General features: G+C 35.3%; 2 protein-coding genes across 12 annotated transcripts in view; one reads left to right on the forward strand and one right to left on the reverse strand.

The window, feature by feature from the left end:
* Positions 1–23,452, forward strand: part of GPHN (gephyrin) — a 626,342-nt gene that overhangs the window by 577,332 nt on the left and 25,558 nt on the right. For all 11 annotated transcript variants that reach the window (XM_027111532.1, XM_027111539.1, XM_027111540.1 and 8 more), the window contains one exon: positions 19,833–19,920. In XM_027111532.1, the coding sequence (XP_026967333.1) occupies positions 19,833–19,920 (88 nt within the window). The remainder of the gene's footprint in view (positions 1–19,832; positions 19,921–23,452) is intronic.
* LOC113622879 (protein canopy homolog 1) lies at positions 5,177–6,794 on the reverse strand. The gene has a single exon (XM_027111544.1). The coding sequence runs from the start codon at positions 6,792–6,794 to the stop codon at positions 6,516–6,518; it is 279 nt and encodes a 92-aa protein (XP_026967345.1). The 3' UTR covers positions 5,177–6,515.

A 23,452-nucleotide genomic window follows, 5' to 3' on the forward strand; every position in this document is an offset into this window, starting at 1 on the left:
GGAGCAGGATGGTGATGATTTTAAAGAATCTGTCCAGTTCATGAATATAAACCAATTAACATATCAAGTTCAATGCTTAAAACTACATCTCTGAGAGGTGTTGTCATGTGCAGTAGCAAAGGGAACAGAGTGAGGGACTCAGTTCTCAGTGGGTACATCTCTTCATGCTCCAAAAAGTACTAGATGGTCACAGCAGGTATTAAAAGAAAAAAAAAAACTATAATAAAACATGTCATGCATTCTATCAGGCCAAAAGAAGTAGAGTAACAGAGTGAAAACAAGGTAGATTTGGGGGATTTAATCATTCAATAGATATTAACATCCAAACATTACACATTAACTTCTTAAATATACCAAGCAGTAATTATGATTCAAATACACAAAATCCATTCGAGGAAATCGTTTTAAATAAAGTTCAGCATTGATTAAATTTGTATCATTCCTAAAACTGAGTTTTAACTATTGAGCTGTTTATATTTCTACATAAGTTTTGAAACAGCTTGGTGTAAGGTAGCTAACAAACTGCTGACTTGGACTTTCTAGCCTTTCAAGGCCTGAAAGGCTGGGAAATTCCCTTAATTAAGAAAAGAATTCCCCCTTCTGGAAAATTGCCATCACAGAAGCCTGCCCCACTCAAATCATGCTGGGCTTGCTTGGTTCTGTCATAAATTGATGTTTTGGATTTAAATTGCCTGCTCCTGCTGCTGCCAATTTGTGAAGCTGCCTCTTCGCAGCGAAGCGTAAAACAGAAGGGGAACAGGCACGGAGATAGCAAATTGGATTCTTATAAAACTGACACATTTAGCAGGAATTATCAAGATAGACTTAACAGAGCCCAGTGCCTTACATCCTCCAATTTGTGAACCAAACATATCCTAGCTTCCTAGTGCTTATTTTATAAAACTAGAAATTTCATATTATCAGAATTTAGATCTGAATTTAAATGGTTCTTATCCTCTTTATAAACTGCCAGCTTCCCTTATGGAATAAAGTTTTAATTTTTAAGTCAACATAATGGATTTATTTTCTGATCATTTATCAACAGAGGTCTCTCATTTTCTGTTGGTTAACCAAAAATATTTTTTTTACCATAAAAAACGTGTTTATTGACAAGAGATTCTTCCCATTCTTAATGACAGACTTTTTAGTGGCTACTACATTTGCCTTTTTTAATCCTTAAGAGCTGCTATTACAGTTGATGTTACTGTTTCTTCCAAGAATTACCTCTAGGTATTACTGTAATTTTCGAAATGTTTTTCTCATATGACCTGACTCCCATAAAGAGTAATATGTCCAGAAAGCCTTTCCTAATTATCCCAAACCAATTCTGATCATTCTATTCCACTCAACATTTATAACATTTCTTTTTATATGTATTTTCACTTTAATTAATGTATTTTAAGTTCAATCAGTGTTAATTTATTTGCTCATTTTATTCAGTTTTCTAGATTTTGTCACATGTTTTCTGCACTGGTTTGTACATTTAAAGGCAGTGACCATACTTTGTTCTGTTTTATTATGACTCCATAGTACCTGAAAACCCAGTGAGACTGAAGGAGGACTAAATGATGACTATATGTAGTATATAGTTTGATCCTATACGTGAAGTAGACACCCAGAAAATATTTATAGTTCAGGAATTTATCCTTGACCTCTGAAGAAATTAGTATATGATTAGTTTATCCTTAACTTTTTTTTTTTGTTATCTTGGTATGATCAACTGCCATTATTGTTTTAATCTCCAAATCCTAGAATTTTTTTCTCAGTCTCCCGCTGTCATCTTCACTCATCCTAAAATGATACAGCTCACAGTTGGTGTAACAGATGAAACAGGAAACTAATTAGCAGCTGTTGTCCATCTGTGTGTTTATATTAAATATGTTAAAATAAAACTGCATTTGCATTCTGAATACTCTAAGTCCATAAAATCTAATCTTGGGTAAAGGATCTGTCTTTGTTTTGACTTCTATAGTAGACTATGTGATAAAGCAAAAAAAAGTTTATCCCAGAATCAGGATTACAGTAACTTAAGGCAGATACAATTTTTTCCACTTTTATTGAGATATAATTGACATCCAGCACTATATAAGTTTAAGATGTACAGTATAATCATTTGACTTATAGTAGTTCTATATTTAGTTTTCTAAGGACCCTCCATACTGTTCTCCATAGGATTGTACCAATTTACGTTCCCATCAACAGTGTAGGAGGGTTCCCTTTTCTCCACACCCTCTCCAGCATTTATTGTTTATAGATTTTTTGATGATGGCCATTCTGACCAGTGTGAGGTGATACCTCATTGTAGTTTTGATTTGCATTTCTCTAATATTTAGTGATGTTGAGCATCTTTTCATGTGCCTCTTGGCCATCTGTATGTCTTCTTTGGAGAAATGTCTATTTAGGTCTTCTGCACTGGGCGTATATCCAGAGAAAATCATAATTTGAAAAGATACATGCACCACAATGTTCACTGCAGCACTATTTACAATAGCCAAGACATGGAAGCAACCTAAATGTCCTTCAACAGAGGAGTGGATAAAGAAGATGTAGTACATATATACAATGGAATATTACTCAGCCATAAAAAGAACAAAATAATGCCATTTGCAGCAATGTGGATGGACCTAGAGATTGTCATACTGAGTGAAATAAGTCAGACAGAGAAAGAAAAATATCTATATGATATCGCTTATATATGGAATCCAAAAAAATGGTACACATGAACTTATTTACAAAACAGAAATAGAGTCACAGATACAGAAAACAAACTCATGGTTACAAGGTGGGAAACATGGGGGAGGAATAAATTGGGAGATTGGGATTGACATATACACACTACTATATATAAAGTAGATAACTAATACGGACCTACTATATAGCACAGGGAACTCTACTCAATACTCTCTAATGACCTATATGGGAAAAGAATCTAAAAAAGAGTGGATATATGTATAACTGATTCACTTTACTGTACACCTGAAACTAACACAACATTGTAAATCAACTATACTCCAATAAAAATCTTTTAAAAATCATCTGACCACATCATGAAATGATTACCACAATAAATTTAGTGAACATCCATCATCTCGTATAGATATAAAAGAAAAGAAAAAAACATTTTTTCCTTGTGATGAGAACTCTTAGGATTTACTCTCTTAACAACTTCCATGTATAATACACAGCAGTGTTAGTTATATTAATCATGTTGTACATTACATCCCTAGTATTTATTTATCTTGTAACTGGAAGTTGGTACCTTTCTACCACCTTCATCCAATTCCCCCTCCCCTCACCACCTGCCTCTGGTAATCAAAAGTCCAATCTCTTTTTCTATGGGTTTGTTTGTTTGTTTGTTTGTTAAGTGTAATTGACCTATAACACTATGTTAGTTCCTGGTATACAACATAGTGACTCAATATTTCTATACATTACAAGATGACCACCATAATAAGATTAGTTACCATCTGTTACCATACAAAGATATATTATTATTGACTGTATTCCCACACTGTACATTTTATCTCTTTGACTCATTTATTTTATGTTTGTACCTCTTAATTGCCCTCACCTATTACAGTCATCTCCCCCATCCCCTCCCCTCTAGCAACCACCTGTTTGTTCTCTGTATCTATGACTCTGTTTCTGTTTTGGTTTTTTTTGTTTGTTTTTTTATATTTTAAAATATTTAGATAATGCTATTACATATATTAATAAATATCAACCAAGCAGAGAAATAGGTATAAAAAAATATAACCAGTTATTGACTATTTTTTTAGGGCTTGCTTTAGTAAATCAAGTATTGATCTCTCCCATTTGGAACTTTGCTCTATTCCACTCTCCACTCCTCAGTGAAATGGATTCATTGGTCTTGGCTTCTTCTTAGCAAATCGTAATCCACATAACAAAATATAAGCTGTTCATCTCAGCCAATTTGGTCTTTTCTTTATGAGAAGAGGCTCACAGAAGTCTTCCATGGAGACCCAAAGAAACCATCACCTAAAAGTACGATTTGAAATCATCCACCTGAAACACGTCTTCTCTCCACATTATTTTAATAAGCATTATAAACCTCTCCCCACCTTTTCTCCGAGATTTTCTTCTGACCCAGAATTAGGTGCTTTTCATGGACTCTAAGAAACTTTTCTGTCACACCCTAGGTGTTGTTTTGTTTCTTTTTCTTCTTTTTTTCTTTTTCTGGCTTTTTGCTTTTGCTTTGTTCTTGGTCAGTAAAAGTCATTAAAATGCAGGAATGTGTTTGGAGGCATGGCAAAGCCAGCAGTTAGCTACTCTCTCATTATTGTTCATTAGCAAAAGCAGCGCAGCCTCACCACACCCAGAGGGAAACTTAAGAGTCATCGCAGCCATAAGAAATGCAGTGGATCACTCAAATGTAGTGTTAATCAGTAACTACAAACATTTACATGTGTTTAACAAGTTTGATCTGGAAATTAAAAAATTATCTAAGTCATGAGATATTGAAAATCTTGCAAGAGACAAGATTATTTTTACTGGGAAGTAAGAAAAAACTGAAAAGCCCTATTTATCAAAACCTTAAGATATTCCCCATCAGAGGCAAGATATTTGGTTCTCTCCAGTCAAAGCAGAAGCCTCAATATCCATGAGAAACAACCATCAGTGGAGGGAAGGCATACCTCCCCACGGTCCTTTAGATGGGAAACAAAAGCCCAAAATCTCTTAAATTCTGTGATTAGCATTAGTACTGTCTAGATGTGAGAATGTGTCAGGTTTACCATTGAGGGTATGGAAGGACCACAGCCAACACTTCTTCAATCACAAATGTTATGGTTTTTGAGGGAACTTCGTGCCAGTGTCTCTACATGTTCCCATGAAGAAACAGTTTAGTGCATTTACCAAGGAAGCCTAAGTTAGGAAAATGTTTATGACTCATTTTTTGAAATGCTAAATTAAACTTAAATAGTTAAGTTTACTAAAGTTATAGGGACTATGTTTTAAGTCACAATTTTACTACCCTACTGAAAAATGATGCTAATTATTCTTTAATCCTATTTCCATTTTTTATCAGTCGCATGCAGTGCAGCCACATTGGGTTATAATATGTAGGATCTATACTACTTAGCCAGCTACAGACATACCAAAAAATCACAAACCTTCTCAGTTTTCCCAAATAAAAGGAATTAACTTTAAAAATGTAACTTTTAATAAGAGTTGAGGTGGGTAAAGGAGAAGAATGGAAACCTCTTTCTCTTCATTTTGGCAAATTTTTATAAATGTGAGAATTATTTCCTCCTGATGAGTCAGTTGAGTGGCTTAAGTAATGTGTTTTCTAGGCCATCAGGTAACATATGGCAAATAGTTTTTGTTTTGGGGACTTTGCTCTATTCTACTCTCCACTCCTCAGTGAAGTGGATTCATTGGTCTTGGCTTATTCTTAGCAAATAGAAATCCGCATGACAAAGTGGATCCTACCTAGCATCCTACCTAGTAAATTCTCAGAGACAACAATGAGAACTTCTTCTTTAAAACAAGTGTAAAATAGGTCCTGACCTTTTAAATGATTAAAGTTATATTCCAATGAATGTAAACTTAACAGAGACAATGAAATCTCCAAGAGTTAGTTTATTACTACACTCTGTTATTAACGTGGTCAAAAGGCTATTTTCCATAAGTTCCCACCTCTCCTTCCATCTCCACACCTACAAAAACATCCATAGAAAGAATGATAGGTTGGTTAGTAGTAAAATCTACACGCTAAATGTTAGGTGAAAGTCTTTAAGAAACAAAGGCACGACAGGAGATTTTGCAGCAAAACAAAACATGGCCATTGGTATCATCCTTTAAGACTACATGATAATAAATACATGAATAATAAATCAACTTTCTAAATCATTTGAATTCAGGATGTATGCATCAGAAAGGCCAATATAGTTATTGTTCCCTGTAAAAGTGCTCACTGCTTTTTATGCATTTAATTAAATTTTAGAAATTAAAAAGTTTTTAAACTTAAGGTTTCTAGAAATTTAAATTTCATTCCTGATATAAAGTGAGTTCGCTTCTTTCAGTGATAGCCATACAACCCAGAAAAATTAACCTGGAATTTGCAGCAATATGTTTTCTTAATTTCATGACTAATCAAGTATTTATGAAATCAAATCAAGTTTTTATCAAACAGAACACTATACTTGTATATGTGCATGAAATATACAGTACACGTTATTAAATCCTTATTTCATTTATGAAATGTCTTCACTTTTTTCCTATTACTGAGTTAAATGCTTTCCTGCCAAGCCTGTTTGTATCAAAATCTACAAAGGTAATTCGTTTCATGCACTCCTCAGCTTCACCTATAGAAAGAATTGGGGCTCGTCATGATGCCAAACAAGAGATTTTCAATAAAATATCAAACATGAGACAATGCACTGTGAACAAGAGACGTAAAGTTTCTTCTCATGAAGAAACATGAAGACAGAAATGCAGACATTGACCTTGGGGGCTGTGACTTGTCTCTCCTCTAGCTAGCAGCACCATCATTCCTAGAGTTCAGTGTGATTAGTAGAAGTTTCACACAGACCTGATTTCTCGCTGCACAGCTTGTCAGCGAGGTAGTGTGCCTCCTGGGCCATAAGTGAGAATATTTCATCTTCGTACTCTTCCATTATAGTTTCACACGTGAATTTCAAATGTCTGTAAGCATCAGAATAAAAATAGAATTTTAAAAATTCTTTGTATATTTTGTCTCCTTTCCTTGGAGCAAATCTCTTGAAAGTCTTCTCCTTAGTCACGGGGTCTTCTTCAAGCTTATAGTCATTCATTCACTCGCACACTTTATCCAAGAGGTCTGTGAGGAATGCCTCTGACTGGGCTAAGGGAATCGAATCACCCGCTCGCAGGTACAGCTGCGCTGTCTTTGGAACAGCTGGTGCCCGTCTCCGCGTGCCCCTCTCCCTCCGGAATCCAGCGAGGATTCAGAGGACCCTTTGGCCACCACCTCCGCCCCACGCCTCTGTTTCTGTTTTGATATGTATGTACATTTGTCTTGTTTTTTAGATTCCACATGTAAGTGAATCATAGAGTATTTGTCTTTCTCTGTCTGACTTATTTCACTTAGCATAATACCCTCTAGGTCTATCCATGTTGTCACAAATGGCAAGATTCCATTCATTTTTATGGCTAAGTAGTATTCCATATACAGTATATACACACACCATCTCTTCTTTATCCATTCATCTATCAATGGACACTTAATTGCTTACGTATCTTCACTATTGTGAATAATGCTACAGTGAACGTAGCGGTGCATATATCTTTTCAAATTAGTGATTTTGTTTTCTTTGGAAAACTACCCAGAAGTGGAATTGCTGGATCACATGGTAGTTCTATTTTTAACTTTTTAAGAACCTCCATAGTGGCCACACCAATTTACATCCCACCAGCACTGCACAAGGGTGCCCTTTTCTCCATATCCTTGCCAACACTTGTTATTTGTTGTCTTTTTTATAATAGCCATTCTGACAGGTATGAGTTGATATCTCGTTATGGTTTTGATTTGCAATTCTGTGATGATTAATTATGCTGAGCATCTTGTCATGTGCCTGCTGGCCATCTAAATATCTTATTTGGGAAAATATCTATTCAGGTCTTCTGCCCATCTTTTTTTTAAATTAATTTTTATTGGAGTATAGTTGCTCTATAATATTGTGTTCATTTCTACTGTACAGCAAAATGAATCAGTTATACATATACATATATCCTCTCTCTTTTTGGATTTCCTTCCCTTTTAGGTCAACACAATGCATTGAGTTCCCTGTGCTATACAGTGTATTGTCGTTAAGTTGCCTATTTTATACATGATATCAATACTGTATATATGTGAACCCCAGTCTCCCAATTCTGCCCATTTTAAAATCAGGTTGTTTGTTTTTTTGATATTGAGTTGTATGAGCTATTTATGTATGCTGTATATTAACCCCTTATTGGTCATATCATTTGCAAATATTTTCTCCCATTCAATAGTCTGCCTTTTCATTCTGTTGATAGTTTCCTTCTCTGTGCAAAAGGTTTTTAATTAACAAATATAGTCCCATTTGTTAATTTTTGCTTTTGTTTCCTTTACCTGGGGAAACATATCCCAAAAAAATATTGCTACAACCAATGTAAAACAGCATACCGCCCATGTTTTCTTCTAGGAGTTTTATGGTTTCTGGTCTTACACTTAGGTCTTTAATCCATCTTTAGTTTATTTTTGTATATGGTGTAAGAAATTAGGCAAGTTTGAGTCTTCTGCAAGTAACTGTCGAGTTTTCCCAACAACATTCTTTGAAGAGACTGTCTTTTCTCATTGTGTATTCTTGCCTCTGTCGTATATTAATTGACCATAAGTCTGGGTTTATTTCTGGGTTCTCTATCCTGTTTCATTGATCTATGGGTCTGTTTTTGTGCCAGTGCCATACTGTTTTGATTGTTGTAGCTTTGTAGTGTAATTTGAAATCAGGGAGCTTAATACCTCCAACTTTGTTTTTCTTCTCAAGATTGTTTTGCCTATTCAAAGTCTTTTGTGTTTCCGTACAAATTTTTAAATTATTTATTCTAGTTCTGTGAAAAAATGCCATTGGTATTTTGATAGGGATTACATGAAATCTGTAGATTGCCTTGGGTAGTATGGTAATTTTAACAATATTAATTCTTCCAATTCATGGACACAGTCAGTGTATCTTGCTACTTGTGTCATCTTTAATTTCTTTCATCGATGTTTTTATAGTTTTCCAAGTACAGGTCTTTTACCTCCTTAGGTAGTTTTATTCCTAGGTATTTTTTTTCTTTTTGACACAATTGTAAATGAGATTATTTTCCTGATTTCTCTTTCTGATAGTTTGTTGTTAGTGTATAGAAACACAACAGATTTATGTATATTAATTTTGTATCCTGCAACTTTACTGAATTCATTTATTAGTTCTAACAGTTTTTTTGCTGGTGTCTTTAGGATTTTCTATATATAGTATCATGTCGTCTGCAAACAATAACAGTTTTACTTTTTCCTTTCCAATTTGGATCCCTTTTATTTCTTTCTCTTGTCTGATTGCTGTGGCTAGGACTTTCAATGCTATGTTGAATAAAAGTGGGTATCCTTGTCCTGTTCCTGATCTTAGAGGAAATGCTTTCAGCTTTTCACCATTGAGTATGATGTTGGCTGTAGGTTTGTCATATATGATCTTTATTATGTTGAGGTATGTAGCCTCTGTAACCACTTTATTGAGAGTTTTTATTATACATGGATGTTGAATTTTGTCAAAAGCTTTTTCTACATCTATTGAGATGATCATATGATTTTTATTCTTCAGTTTGTTAATGTGGTGTATCACATTAATTGATTTGTGGATATTGGACCATCATTGCCTCCCTGGAATAAATCCTACTTGATCATGATATATGACCCTTTTAACATATTGTTGAATTCTGTTTGCTAATATTTCATTGAGGATTTCTGCATCTATGTTCATCAGTGATTTTGGCCTATAGTTTTCTTTTTTGTGTGATATCTTTGTTTTGATATCAGATGATGCTGACCTCATATATGAGTTCAGAAGCATTCCTTCCATCTCAGTTTTTTTGGAATAATGTGAAAAATATATGCATTAATGGTTCTTTAAAAGTTTGATAAAATTCACCTGTGAAGCCATCTGTTAATGGACTTTTGTTTGGTGGGAGTTTTTTAAATTACTGAATAAATCTCGTTACTGGTAATTGGTCTGTTCATATTTTCTAATTCTTCCTGAGTCAGTCTTAGGAGATTGTACGTTTGTAGAAATTTATCCATTTCTCCAAGGTTGTCCATTTTATTGGCATATAATTGTTTGTAATAATCATTTATGAACTATTGTATTTCTATGATGTCAGTTGTAACTTCTTTTTCATTTATGATTTTATTTATTTGTGTCCTCTCTCTTTTTTTCCTGATGAGTCTGGCTAAAGGTTTGCCAATTTTGTTTATCTTTTCAAGGAACCAGCTGTTAGTTTCATTGATCTTTTCTATTGCTTTTTTAGTCTCTATTTCATTTATTTCTCCTCTGATCTTTATATTTCTTTCCTTCTATTAACATTGGGTTTTGTTTGTTCTTTTTCTAGTTTCCCTTTAGGTGTAGGTTAGGTTGTTTATTTTAGATTTTTCTTGTTTCCTGAGATAGGCTTATATCACTATAAACTACCCTCTTTGAAATGCTTTTACTCTGTCCCATAGTTTTTGGTTGTTGTGCTTCCATTTTCATTTGTGTTTAGGTACTTTTTTACTTCCTCTTTGGTTTCTTCAGTGATTCATTGGTTATTTAGTAGCATATTATTTAGCCTCCACGTTTGGGATTTTTTTTGCAGTTTTTTTCCTTATAGTTAATTTCTAATCTCATAGTGTTGTGGTCAGAAAAGATGTTTGATATGATTTCAGTGTTCTTAAATTTAATGAGCCTTGTTTTGTGACCTAGTATGTGTTCTATCCTAGAGAATGTTCCACATGCACTTGAAAAGTATGTGTATTCTGCTGCTTTGGATGAAATGGTCTATATGTATCAACTAAGTTCATCAGGTTTAATGTGTCATTTAAGGCCAATGTTTCCTTATTAATTTTCTGTCTGGGTGATCTGTCCATTGATGTGAGTGGGGTGTTGAAGTCCCCTACTGCTATTGTGTTACTATCAATTTCTTTCTTTATGTTTGTTAATATTTGTTTTATGTATTTAGGTTCTCCTATGTTGGGTACATATATATTTTACATTGTTATATCTTCTTGTTGGATTGATCTCTTTATCATTATGTAATGTCCTTCTTTGTCACTTGTAACATTCTCCGTTTTAAAGTCCATTTTGTCTTGCATTAGTATTGCTACTTCAACTTTCTTTTCTTTTCTATTTGCAAGGAGTATCTTTTTCCATCCCCTCTCTTTTGGTCTATGTGTGTCTTTAGATCTGAAGTCAGTCTCTTGCAGGCAGCATATATATGGTTGTTTTTTTTTAATTTATTCAGCCACTCTCTATCTTTTGATTGGGGCATTTAATCCATTTACATTTAAAGTTATTATTGATAGGTGTGTACTGATTGCCATTTTGTTACTTGTTTTTGTAGGTCTTTTTTGTTCCTCTCTTCCTCTTTTGCTCTCTTCCCTTGTGATTTGATAACTATCTTTATTGTTATGTTTGGATTCCTTTCTCTTTTTGTATATGTATCTTTTATAGATTTTTGGTTTGTGCTTACCATGAGGTTTGCATACACATATACATGATTATTTTAAGTTGATGCGTTCTTAAGTTCAAATGCATTCTAACAACCCTGCATTTTTACTTTCCCCTACATGTTTAATATTTTTGACAACATATTTTATATCTTTTTGTTTGCATATCCTTAACTACTTACTGTGAATATAGATGATTTTACTACATTTTTCATTTAAGCTTCCTACTAGCTTTATGAGTGGTTGGTTTACTATGTTTACTGTATATTTGCCTTTGCCAATGAGATTTTCTGCTAGTCTTCAGGTCATTCTCATCAATAGTTTCTCTGTAAATAGTTGTGATTTTGGTGTGCCCATGGGAGGAGGTGAGCTCAGGGTCTTCCTACTCTGCCATCTTGGCCCTATTCCAGATAGAAATTTTAAAAAGCAGAGTCTGAACTGAAAGTGGACCCCCAATACCCACTGAAATCTGAGAAGATATAATAGTCAAAAGATATCATACCCTCTAGACATATTCCTCCTTCACAGAAACTGATTAGTATGTAAAGTCTTGAGAAAGCCACATTCATTTTCTGATAGATTTATTTTGAGATATACTTCTTTCTCTTTTATCTACCTTTCTATTAACTTTAAGCTTTTTTGACATCTAATTAAGTTACAACTCTAGGAAGGGTTGTTATTATTATTGGTGACCATCTTCCAAGATGAAGGTGAATGTCATAGCTTGGGGGAGGAGAAATGCTTCTATTTTTTTCACTCAAGTCAAATAGTCAAATGTTCCTGGTGTCCAAAAAGTGAGAAGGAGACACGTGTGATCTACAAGCTGAGTATTATATTGCAATGCCTGCATCAGTTTCTCCATCTCTGGTTCAGTCTATACGTGAAGAGAAAATAGTCATTGTGTTAATTATATAAATTTTGGTATTTCCATAGAATACAATATCTTAGAATTGAAAGGAATTTCTGATGTTAGCTTCTCCAATATTTTACTCAGTGGAGGTGTTAGAGAAAATTTCTAACAGCTGGCCATCAGGTTTTTGTTTGATGCTTTTAGTGAGAAAGATGTTATTTGCCTCACGAGGAGAACATTTATTGTTGGATGGCTGTTATGGCAAGGATGTTTTTCTATTACCCTGAGCCAAAGTCTTTATCCCTGTTTCTCTTATCCATTAGTTCTAATTCTGCCTGGAGCAACACCAAGTAAATTGACTCCCTCTTCTACATGACATCCTCTCAAAGAAAGTACTATTTATGATTACGTAAATGTTAGTAGTATCTTCTCTTCCACCCACAGATAATATTATTTGCCCATAATATCATTATAGTTGTAAATATTGTACATTATTTATTCCCAAAGCTACTGTAGAGAGATTAATTTGAGGCCAGTGTTCATTCATTTATTGAGTGCCTACAATGTGCAGGGATTTGGTAGGTCAGTCAAGAAGCCTAGATAAAATGAGAACGTGACTTGTAAGACAGTCATATATTATTGTATCAGTTTTATAAATTTGCCTTTTATCACAATTAGTTTCCTCTCTTTATCCTTTTTAGTTCTTTTGACTTTAAATTCCACTTTGACATTAAAATGCCATTCCTGCTTTTTTGAATATTTATATTAGCCTGGTGTCTTTTGGGCATACCTTTTATTTTTATTCTTTCATCTCTTTTTAAGTGTATCCCTCATAAATAACATCCAAATGGGAATTGAGTTTTAAAAACTCAATCTTGCATTTGCCTTACTGTAACCCTGATCCTAGCTTGACGTTCATTTTGCTTTACCATGAAGTTTTCTATGTATTATTCTCTTGATATTTTTTCCTTCCATCTTACTTTATTTTTACTATTAATAGAACTTTGTTATTTCTTCTTTGTCCTTTTCCCTATTATTGGTTTGATCCAGGTGCTATTTGTTCCCTTTCACTCATTATTTTGGAAGGTGTGCTGTACTCTACCATCCCCCTCATGCTTTCCTTCTAATTTCTGATACTAATAATCAAATATTCATTTCTCCACTATTATATTTTTAAAAGGTGCTCACTATATCCCTCCTACAAGGCCTTCCCGTTTCCTCCATGCACATCCTACACCAATGAGACTTTGAGAACACTTTTACTTCTCCCATCTCCTCCCACTCCCTCAACTTTTAGGCATTGCTGAGGTAATGCTTTTAAACCTAGACTATTACTAAGTTTTCTCTTGCAGTATGTCTCTACAACTTCTGGGAAATCCGTGTTTAGTACATATATTATAATCCCCCAGTTTATTTGATTGTTATTCATTTAAATTTAGTTATATAGTTTATAAATGTGTGTGTATTTTACTAGTGTTTTCTCTACTCTTCATCTTCCCCTATCTTGAGGTCTCCGATCTGGTTAATTTTTTTCATTTAGAGTCATTTTTCCAGAACATTACTTGTTGATTTATTGTCTAAATTTTTACATTTTCACAAATATTATTCTTCTGTCCTGACAGGTGAGTGGTGTCTGACTGGATATAGGATTTGGGGGTTGCAAGCCTTTTTTCTCAGAGTATGTTGATATTAATCTACTGTTTTATAGTTTTTAGTATTGTAGGTAAGAAGTCCAAAACCAGTATTCTTATTTTCTTTGTTAGTAAATTTAATCTTTCTGTCTGACAGCTTGTAAGATATTCTCTTTATCCTTGAAATTATAAAATTTAACCAGGACATTTTTAGGTTTATAATTTTTTGTCAGTCTTACCTGGAACTTAGTAAATCTTTTCAATCTCCAAGCCCAAGTCATTACAAATAAATGAAATTTTCCTCTATTTTCCCCCTCTATCAGTTCCTTTTTTCCCGTATGGGATTCCTATTAATAATATGTCAGTGTCTTGCTGTGTCTTCCAAATTTCTTATAATCTCCTGCATGACTTGTGTCATTTTATATTTTTGTACATCTCTTTGAGACATTTCTACTACTTGGTTTTCCATGCCACTAATTGAGTTTCAACAGAGACTATATTCACCTTCATCTACTAAATTTTAAATTTTGAAAATTATATTTTTTGTTCCAGACCATCCTTTTAAGGTTGTAAATGAATCTCCGTTAGTGCTTTAATTGTGTGTTGTTTTTGTTGTTGTTAAAATTATCTATTTCCCCCAACATGTTGATTTCACTAAGAGCCATCCTAACTATCGTTCTTATTCTTCCACCCTCCAGTTGCTGGCAGCTTAAATTGCTGGTATTTTCCTTTACCTACTGAGAGTTGTATTCACCCTCAGCCCTCAAGAAGCTGCTAGGGTGCCATAGACCTGACAGGAATGTAGTTATAGTGGAAAAGAGCATCAGAGTGGTAAAAGGCATGGAAGTCACAACTCCTGAATTGGCAAAGCAGCAATAGCAAGCTGCCAGTCTTCTATTGAAGCCGCTGTGCTTCCTGGACATTTAGTTATGCAGGTTTGGGCTTTCTCAGTTGTTAGGGATAGGGCAGTCTTAGTATTTTTTAAGTAGACTTCTGGGTCAACTTAAAAATAATACCTTTGTGCTTAAACTGCATCCCAATCAGCTTCTAGTGCTTTAAATCAGTGAATGTTAGACATGGAAAGGACCTAGTCCAAATGTTCTCATTTTACAGATAAGGATAATGAGACCCCAAGAAATGATGTTCATTTTTCAAAGTCATCTCAGCGGTAGAGACAAAACTGGATTCTAGGCCCTGACACACTCAGGCTTCAGTTGACAGTTCTGTTTTCTGTCACCGAGTACTTAAATTTCTAGCATTTAGCACTAAATCAATGCTCTTATAGAATGTTCTCATATAATATTGGTACTCTCAGAGAACCATGGGTAGGTACTTATTTCAAGTGAAAATGGATAGAAAGTGTTAGTAAATCAAGATTAATGCTAGTATTAGATTTATCTTTAAAGAAATGGTTAATCACCTTTCAAATCTAATTAAAACTGCAGTTTTTAATGAAGAAAGAATTAAATGATATCACAATATCCCTTTAAGATCTGCTGTTCTTTGAGAAAAGGGAAGCTACTGGTATATACCTAGAAAACTTACTAATCTGCTTAATTGAACATCCCTTCGAGTGGCGATGGTGAGAAGATATTTCAAATGTAAAAAATACAAGTTATTGGTTTTTGATCGTCACTATTTGGCATACACAAATAATATTTATATACTTAGATAAAAATGATAAATAACTTTTCTGACGATGTATATAACAAAGTGTCTTTCACAGTGTGAATACTACTGTAGTTTAAAAGAATAGTAGAGTGAACATAGGTGACCTTGAACCTGTCACTACCTCTGTGAATTTCATTGACCTCTCTTGCCCTGCCTACATCATAGAGTTGTAAAATTAACACATAAGTGTGACAGTGTATTGTTCTTTTAAAACAAGAGAATTATTGTCATTAATTTTATTTCTTAAATATCAACTGATCTTATATATAGGAAGTAATGTCATATGTAAGACATATAAGGTCATATTATGTTTTCATTTTACTCTCCTATTGTTGCAAAAATTAATATGCTATGCTCTCTATTTAACAAAACTGAGAAAATCATAATTATTTTTATCCTACTATAATATCCATGATTATAATCCTTGCTACCTATTTTTTATCATTATTCAGAGTAATCTCTTAGTCTTAGAAGCAAACTCAGTTTTTAGTTCTTAAAAATAAAAAGGTTGGGGGGATGGAATATGAAATAAATATGGGAAAATATTAGCATTTGTCAAATCTGAGAGATGGATACATGGGTGTTATACTGTTATCTTATGTGAGAAATATTTCATCATTTAAAATATGAATCACAAAAAAAAGAGCAAATTTATGACTTGTGAGCAAGCCCTAAGTTATGTTTAATCAAAATCTTATTTAGTTTTCATCTGAATACAGGATTCAGAACTATGTTTGTTTCATTCCGCAGAACTAACATGTTCACAGATGCACTTTTCTTGTCATCCCAGACAGATCTTCTCCTGCTGCCTTAGCATCCTCTGTTTTATGCTTTTGCATAACGGTCCATTCTCATGAGAGTTTTCCTTGTATGACATACCATATGCCTGAAAAAACTAGACAGTCACTCTGCTTAGGCACTCGACAAGGAAACAGAGGTTCTAGTCCTAGCTCTGCCACTTACTGCTCCGCCTAGCCTTTAATATGCTACTTTGCCTCTCTGAATACCACTTTCCTTTTCTGTAAAATAGGCATAATCATACTGTTCAATCTACCTCAGAGATTTATTGTGAAATAATAAATGGAGTTATATCATGCAGTATAAGTGAAGTTACAAATCCTCTGACAGTTGCCATACATTGGTCCCTGTCCCTGTAAGCTATGATCTCTTACTAGGTCCCACACACCGGAAGTATGCAACTGAAAGTAGAGTTAAAGAGGTGGGCAGAGGGAGATAGAGAAGGGCAAGCCCTAAAGAATGCTCCCAGCTCTGCTACTGAACACAATGACCCCCAAAGACCTTTCCAATTTTAAGATTTGATGATTTTGTGAATCCATCAGCCACAGAGAAGAAAGCAGCATTGAATGTATTCTTTGGAACATAATAAATTACAGTAAGGACTTGCTTGATATAAAATCCCTTTTAGTTTATTTCTGCAAGTTAGAAAATATCATGTGAAGAGTTGATGACTCTGCAGTTGTACAAAATAGGAAAAAGTCTTTCCCAGATAATATGAAAACAAGGAATAAGGGGGAAAAAAAATCACTGAAAAGTATGTTTATTTGCAGCCATCAGCTAGCCTGTCCCAGGAACTTTACCCACCTACAAAGATGTTGATGTGTATGTCACTGCTGCTTTGTTTCCAATGACTTTGCCATAATCCTGTAGAGTTGACAAGCTATAAATTAAATATTGTAAGATTGGTAGAATTAGCAAATGTCTCTTATACTAACACAAAATTATATGTTGTGTTGATAATAGTCATTGTCCCTTCACCTGAATCACATCCTGCATCACCCTGTGTTTGTGATGTTTTTCCCATTTACTCCATAGGCCAACCATTGGCTCAGCTTAATGATTCAGCAAGGTAAGGGGACCAGAGTGCTGGGCATGCAGTGATCAGGAATCCATCACATACATATCTTATAGTATTGCAGTACAAAAGAATAATTTGTTATCTTTTTCCCTAAAGCTAAATGAAAAAGACTGATGAAAAATCTGTTCAAAATACATAGTTCAAAAATACACCCATTTTTTAATATAATTCTTCCAAGATGTTTGCCCAACCAAATTAGCTTCAAAATTCATGTCAGGGATTTTTTTTTAAGTTTGTTTGTTTTTTAAATGTTTTACACATAGATCCTACCTTCATTGAATACCTGGGTATCGTTTTGGCTGCATAAGCAATTAACTGGATGATTTCAAAGGATCCCTGTGTTATAGATTGAACCTCATGTGAGCCATTTTTCAAACTTTTATTGTTGTCTCCTTGGGAACTTGCTCACCAAAGCCAAACAACCTCTGGTACACTCATGGACAGGCCAGTGCTTGAGGAGCAGGAGAATTTTATCTAGAGTCAATAAGAGAACCTAATAGTAAATGGAACTATTCAGGCTGGAACCAGGCCTAGCTTATTTATTGAGCCCTTTGGGCTTTTCACATACAGTTCTATGAATGTATTTGAGGTCCAATCTATGATTTTCTTCTGTGTTAGTCATAGATATTCTCCTAAATAAAAACAGTCAAATATGCTAAAGTTGAACTCTGCCAGGTTGTTAGGTTTGTATGATAACTTTTGTCAGTACCACAGTAATAACAACAACAACCAACCTTTCTTATAAACTCAGTTTGTACCAGGTACTATCCCACAAACTTATATATATTATGTTACTTAACCCACATAACAACCCTATACTATCCCTACCTTACAGATGGAAAACTAAGGCAAAGAAAGGTTTAGCAACTTGTCCAAGGTTCTACATCTAGCAGGTAGTAGCACCAGGATTTAAACTCAGGCAGTCTGACTCCAGAGTTCACACTCTTAATCTCTGTAATGTGCCACCTCCCAACTTTGTCTCCTGAAGAGCCTCTCGGGTAGATCTCAAGTTCCTCTCCTTACCTCTGTCACCCCTGGATAAAATTTGTGCTAGTTACAAATCTCCTCCTCCTCCTCCTTTTCCTCTCTTCCTCCTCCTCCTTCATCTCCTCTCCCTCCTCCTCATCCTCCCATGAAATAGTGCATCAAGGGAAAAGGATATGAACAAACTTCACTACCATGAGAGATTTGGGAGAACATATGCAATCCCATTGAGACATCATTTGATTTCAAGTTAACAAAAACCTGCTGATTCTAGTTTAAGCAAAGGGGGGGATTTATGGGAAGAGTTGTCTCCTGGAGCACAAGACCAAGAATATGCCTCAGGAAGGACTAAAAACAAGAACTAGAGCATTAGAAGCCAGGATGGTTCCCTTTTTAAATGTACATGTTAGATGTCTATGGAGGAGAAAGGGAAATACCTCCCTTCTCCACAGGGTAAAAAGTTCTTAGAAAACAAGGGTTTAGGCTGAACAAATATTCCTCAAAAGGCACCTTTTCTGTACTCCATCATTTGAAGGTAAATGCAAGTGCAGTGCACATTGCCCAGTAGCTTTGTATGCATTTAAAATTGTGACTAAACAGTCCCTTTCAGCTATTGCCTGATTTCCTGTCCCTCCAGAAACCCTGATGGTTGGCATTTTGTTTTTTTCTCACTTGATTAATCTCAAGTTAGGCCTTTGCAACCCTTCTAACATCAATAGGATAAGACTGTTGATTTCACGCCATCCTTCCTCCCAGGCCTTCCATCTGTACAATCAGAGGGCCTGGTGCACTTGTCTTTTCAGTTGACTGTCAGGAATCTCACTAGTTTCAATCCCTAACATTCACCCTGTCCCTTTATCCTCTCAAAATATCTCATACTGTCTCTGCCTTCCTTGTTCTTTTTTTCTCTACCTTTTTCCCAATAAACACCTACTGGCTCTTTATATTTTTAGGGACCCCCCCCACCCTTTTCCCATTAGATGAAGTTCAAATTCTTGACCTTGAGAGCCCTCCAAAATCATGCCCTACACTACCTATCCCAGCCGTTCCAAGTCAGGTCCCTCACTCAAGCAGTTCATTTTCCCCATTCATCGAGAACACCACAGGCTTCATCACAGTCCGATCCTCTTGCTTACAAGGCCCTTTCCCATTCCTTCCCACCTGTAAAAATTCAGCCCATTTCTCAAGGCCTAACTAAATTAAGTCATATTCCCTCTAAAGAGTCCTAAGTCTCCAACACCTAGGGCGATCAACTGTCCTGGTGTGCCTGAAATTTCCTAGGAAATGTAACTTTCAGCACTACATCTGGGATATTCCTAGGCAAACTGGGATGGTTAGGCAGCCTATCCACACCTCACTGTCTCCCCTCATTATACTGCCTTTTTGGGTAAAAAGCCTGTGAAAGTACCAGTAACTACTATTTCCACACTTACAAGTTTCTTTCTCCACAATGAGTTATGCTTTTACTGTGCAGAGACCTTTTTGATTCCCACTTCATACAGACTTTTGTGCTGTACTCATGTTAATGCCTACTCGTTGAATAGGTGGTCTAGTTTTTAGTTGGCACTATATTTAAAATCTTTTCCTTGTGTGTTAATTTATTTGTCTTTATTTTTTTTCCAGCCCAGATGACTTACTCAATGCCTTGAATGAGGGTATCAGTCGTGCTGATGTCATCATCACATCAGGGGGTGTGTCCATGGGGGAAAAGGTATGAAAAAATGAGGTTCATGAAGTCTGCAGTTGATTAACAGTGGTGTGGTAGTCATCTGGTATCCATAACCAGACTCCCACAAAGCTGAAAGTCCACAGGGCTTCAGAAATTTCTGGGCATTCTAAAAGGTATGCAGTGCAGATAAGTCAGAGAGCTTACCATCTCAAATTAAATCCAGGAGTGAAGGTGTTAAAATGTAGATAGGTATTCTCTTCATAGCAGACAGATTGCCGGGTCAGTCTTCCCTCAAAGTCTTCTAGAGGTCTTGAGCCCTGGGTAGAGCAGATTGCTGCAGTTCTCTCCCAAGATCACAAAGGCTAGGCTGAGGTCTGCATTGTAGCAAAGCTATAAGAAATAATTTGCAACATGTCTGTTATCATTATCATCAAACTGCCTGATGTGCTCTGAGCATCACGAGAGCAAACCCTGAAGTTAAGAGTACTTAAGTTTTAAATTTCTTATTTCCAGGGAGTATTTCATATAAAACTTATCTTGGTTGCTAATGAACTTAATTATGGGACAGTACCTATTTGGCAGACCAGAAGTTTGCTTTTCCAGTACTTCTGAAGAGGCAACAAGCTTATAGCTTACATAGGCTTGGCAATTGTGGCTCAATTATGGTAAGAACAGAACACTTCTGGACCTTAACCTTCTTTATTAGTGCTAACAAAGATGTCATTTATCCCAGGGATTTACTCACAGGTCAACAGCCAATATAGTAAAGCATATTGGTTTTCTTTTTTTACTCTCTGTGTGGTAAGATACTTACACTGAACCTTTAATTTACTAGGAAGGAGATTTTTAGGAACTGGGCATCCCAGAGTATTCCATAGGAGCTAATAATTGTCCTTCCTAACTCCTTGAGGGGGAATCATATGAAAGAAGAACCAGGAAGAAAGAGAGAAAGCATCAATGCAGCAAACTCCTGCCAGCCTGCAAATTCTAGTCCCCAAAAGAATTCCAGTGTACCTCAGTAGCAGAAAGAAAGAAAAGTGTAAGAGAGAGAACATCTGCTTCAGCCCAAGGGCAGAGCCTGAAAAACCAGTCACTGAAAAGACAGGGAAGTTAGTCAAGGAAAGATCCAGAAGCATTAGGTAGCACGCATGAATTTTAAGTGCAGAAACTCAGGTACACAAGAAATTTATTTATGTGATTCAACTTAAATTCCACTGTGAGTACCTATGCTACAGAACTGGCAGGAAATTTTATTTAAGCCACTATAGGACTAATTGCCTCCAAAAATTATGCCAAAGAACTGGGAGGGGCTTAAGAGGCAACAGAGCATCAAGGAGACACATCTGGTCACCAATCTTCGCTGGACACATCTAGAGTGTCCTTGTCATGCCATTAGATCTCAGATCTTTGTTCTTATGGGCCATGCTAATAGCACTGGGATTATGGGGAGACTGGGAGTCTTAGGGCAGAGGAAAGGGGCCCCTACTGCTTGTGGGACCCACAGACCTCTATCCTCTTCTCAGCCAAGGAGAAATGACTCTTCCATAGTTGCTTCCCTCAAAATCTCTCCCCACCCCCACCTCCTCCTGTTTCACATAGCCTTTGCAAAGAGTTTTCATTTTTATAAAACACCAAAAGTTTCGGGTAAACAGTATCTGCTTTCTGCCCTAAAAACTAAAGAATTGTGTGCATTACTATAAATTTTCCACCACCTACAGAATTGTAAAATAGCTCAAAGACAATGAAACGTGTAGATAATCGATAAGGATACGCTAGACTGGACATCAAATAATTGTGTCTTCCTATTTCAAGGTCTCTTAATTTTTCCTAACAGTGTCTCCCCCACCCCATATGATCAAAATAATCACAAAGATCATTACTGATCACAGAAAAGGACTGGTCTCATAGGTTTGCCCTGATTATTTAGCAACAAAAGTATTAATTAACCATATAGGTCTCCTTGAGTTTGTTTTACACATCTACAGCCATATAGCAATAGAATATTAAAACTAATGAACAATATTCCAAATAAATAATTTGTTAAAATATTTTTTATTTCCCTTAACATTTCATTTAGTCCCATGGTTTTCTTGTTCTGCTAGATCTTGGGTTAGCAGTCTGCTTTCTTGAAACCATCTGTTTTCATTCTAAAGAGTCCTGGGATTCCTGACTCAGTCCACTGGTACTGTACAAAAGTTATCTAAGCTATATCACCTCAGCAGCCTGTACCCTAGAGACTATTCTTTGAAGCATCAATAGTTCAAAATACCTATGATTGTCCTTTTCCCTAGTGCTCTGAGTCTCTTTGTTGCAGACACTAACTATTTACTGTAGCTTATATAGCAGAGCCTTCAGGCCAGCATCAAAGTAAAACAGAGGCTTTCCTTAGCTAGTAGATATTTAATAGCTGTGCTTAATTTATTACTGTAACCAATAATATTAGAAGATAAGTAAGATTCTCTATTGGTATACAGTAGGTAACTATTTCATAAAAGTTTTGGTCAGTGTTTCCCCTGAGGGTGAAAACATATTATGAACAGCAAGGGCATTGTCAAATCTCCAGACACTTCCCATAAAGCATACAATTTCTGAAACATTATATTAATGACATTTTACCTGCATAAACCTAACCTAGAGCACCTAGAGCACTAACCTAGAGTGAGCCTTTCTTCTCAGATGTAATAGTAACTCCCTTCCTCTGAAACTCCTGTAACGGTAACATATCAAACAAACCTAACTATTTCTAATTTCTCTTTTTATAAGGTGAAAGAACAAATCTTCGTGACTTTCTAGGGGCCCTCTAGGAAATTTCAAACATAGTCTTAGGCGTTGAAGATATTCTGAAAAAATTTTTTTTTCCTAAATTTAGATCTGATCTTTAGAAGGCAAAAAAGAGTTGTCAAAAAAAAAAAAGTGGGCACCTGATTAAGATAGGATCATAGCTACCTAAGAAACATACTTGGTTACCTAATTTTTCAAAGCAACAATAAAATACTGGAAAACAAGCATAGAAGGTAACATGATCATAAATAATATTGGCTCATTCATAAATTAGGAACCTTTGTTCTATACTTCTTTATTTCCTTAAATAATCAAAGACAAACAAAAAGGCGTATTACACAAAAAGAATAACCTTACATATCATAGGGAAAGCATTAATCAGTAAAGCAAAGAAGTAAGCTCATCAAAACTGAGTGAACTTACTAAAATTTTAATATATTTCTCAGCTTCATTTCAAACACAGGTAATTAAACCAAGGCAAATCAAAGTCATTTTCAGAGTTTTGTCCTTTATTATGCTTTTTTTATATGTTGGAACAAACTGACACTTTACTTTAGAACTAAGAGTGGTCTCCAGACCAAAGAGGGTCCTGGAGACTCTTTAAGTGGGTCTGCAAGGTTAAATCTATTCTCATAATAAAACTAAGACTTTATTTGACTTTTTTATTTTCCTTCTCTCATGACTGTATAGTGAGTTTTTCCAGTGACTGTATGATCTATAATATCTCATCAGACTGAATATGGAAGCAAATAAGAGAATCCACCTGACTTCTATTAAGCTGAACATTAAAGAG

Source organism: Aethalodelphis obliquidens, unplaced genomic scaffold (genome assembly GCF_003676395.1).
Source record: "Aethalodelphis obliquidens isolate GAN/ISIS:26980383/991018 unplaced genomic scaffold, ASM367639v1 scaffold10, whole genome shotgun sequence".
Lineage (NCBI taxonomy): Eukaryota > Metazoa > Chordata > Mammalia > Artiodactyla > Delphinidae > Aethalodelphis > Aethalodelphis obliquidens.

Bases quoted from the DNA above. Each gene is read 5' to 3' on its own strand.
- LOC113622879 (XM_027111544.1), bottom strand. From the start codon at position 6,794: ATGAATGACTATAAGCTTGAAGAAGACCCCGTGACTAAGGAGAAGACT.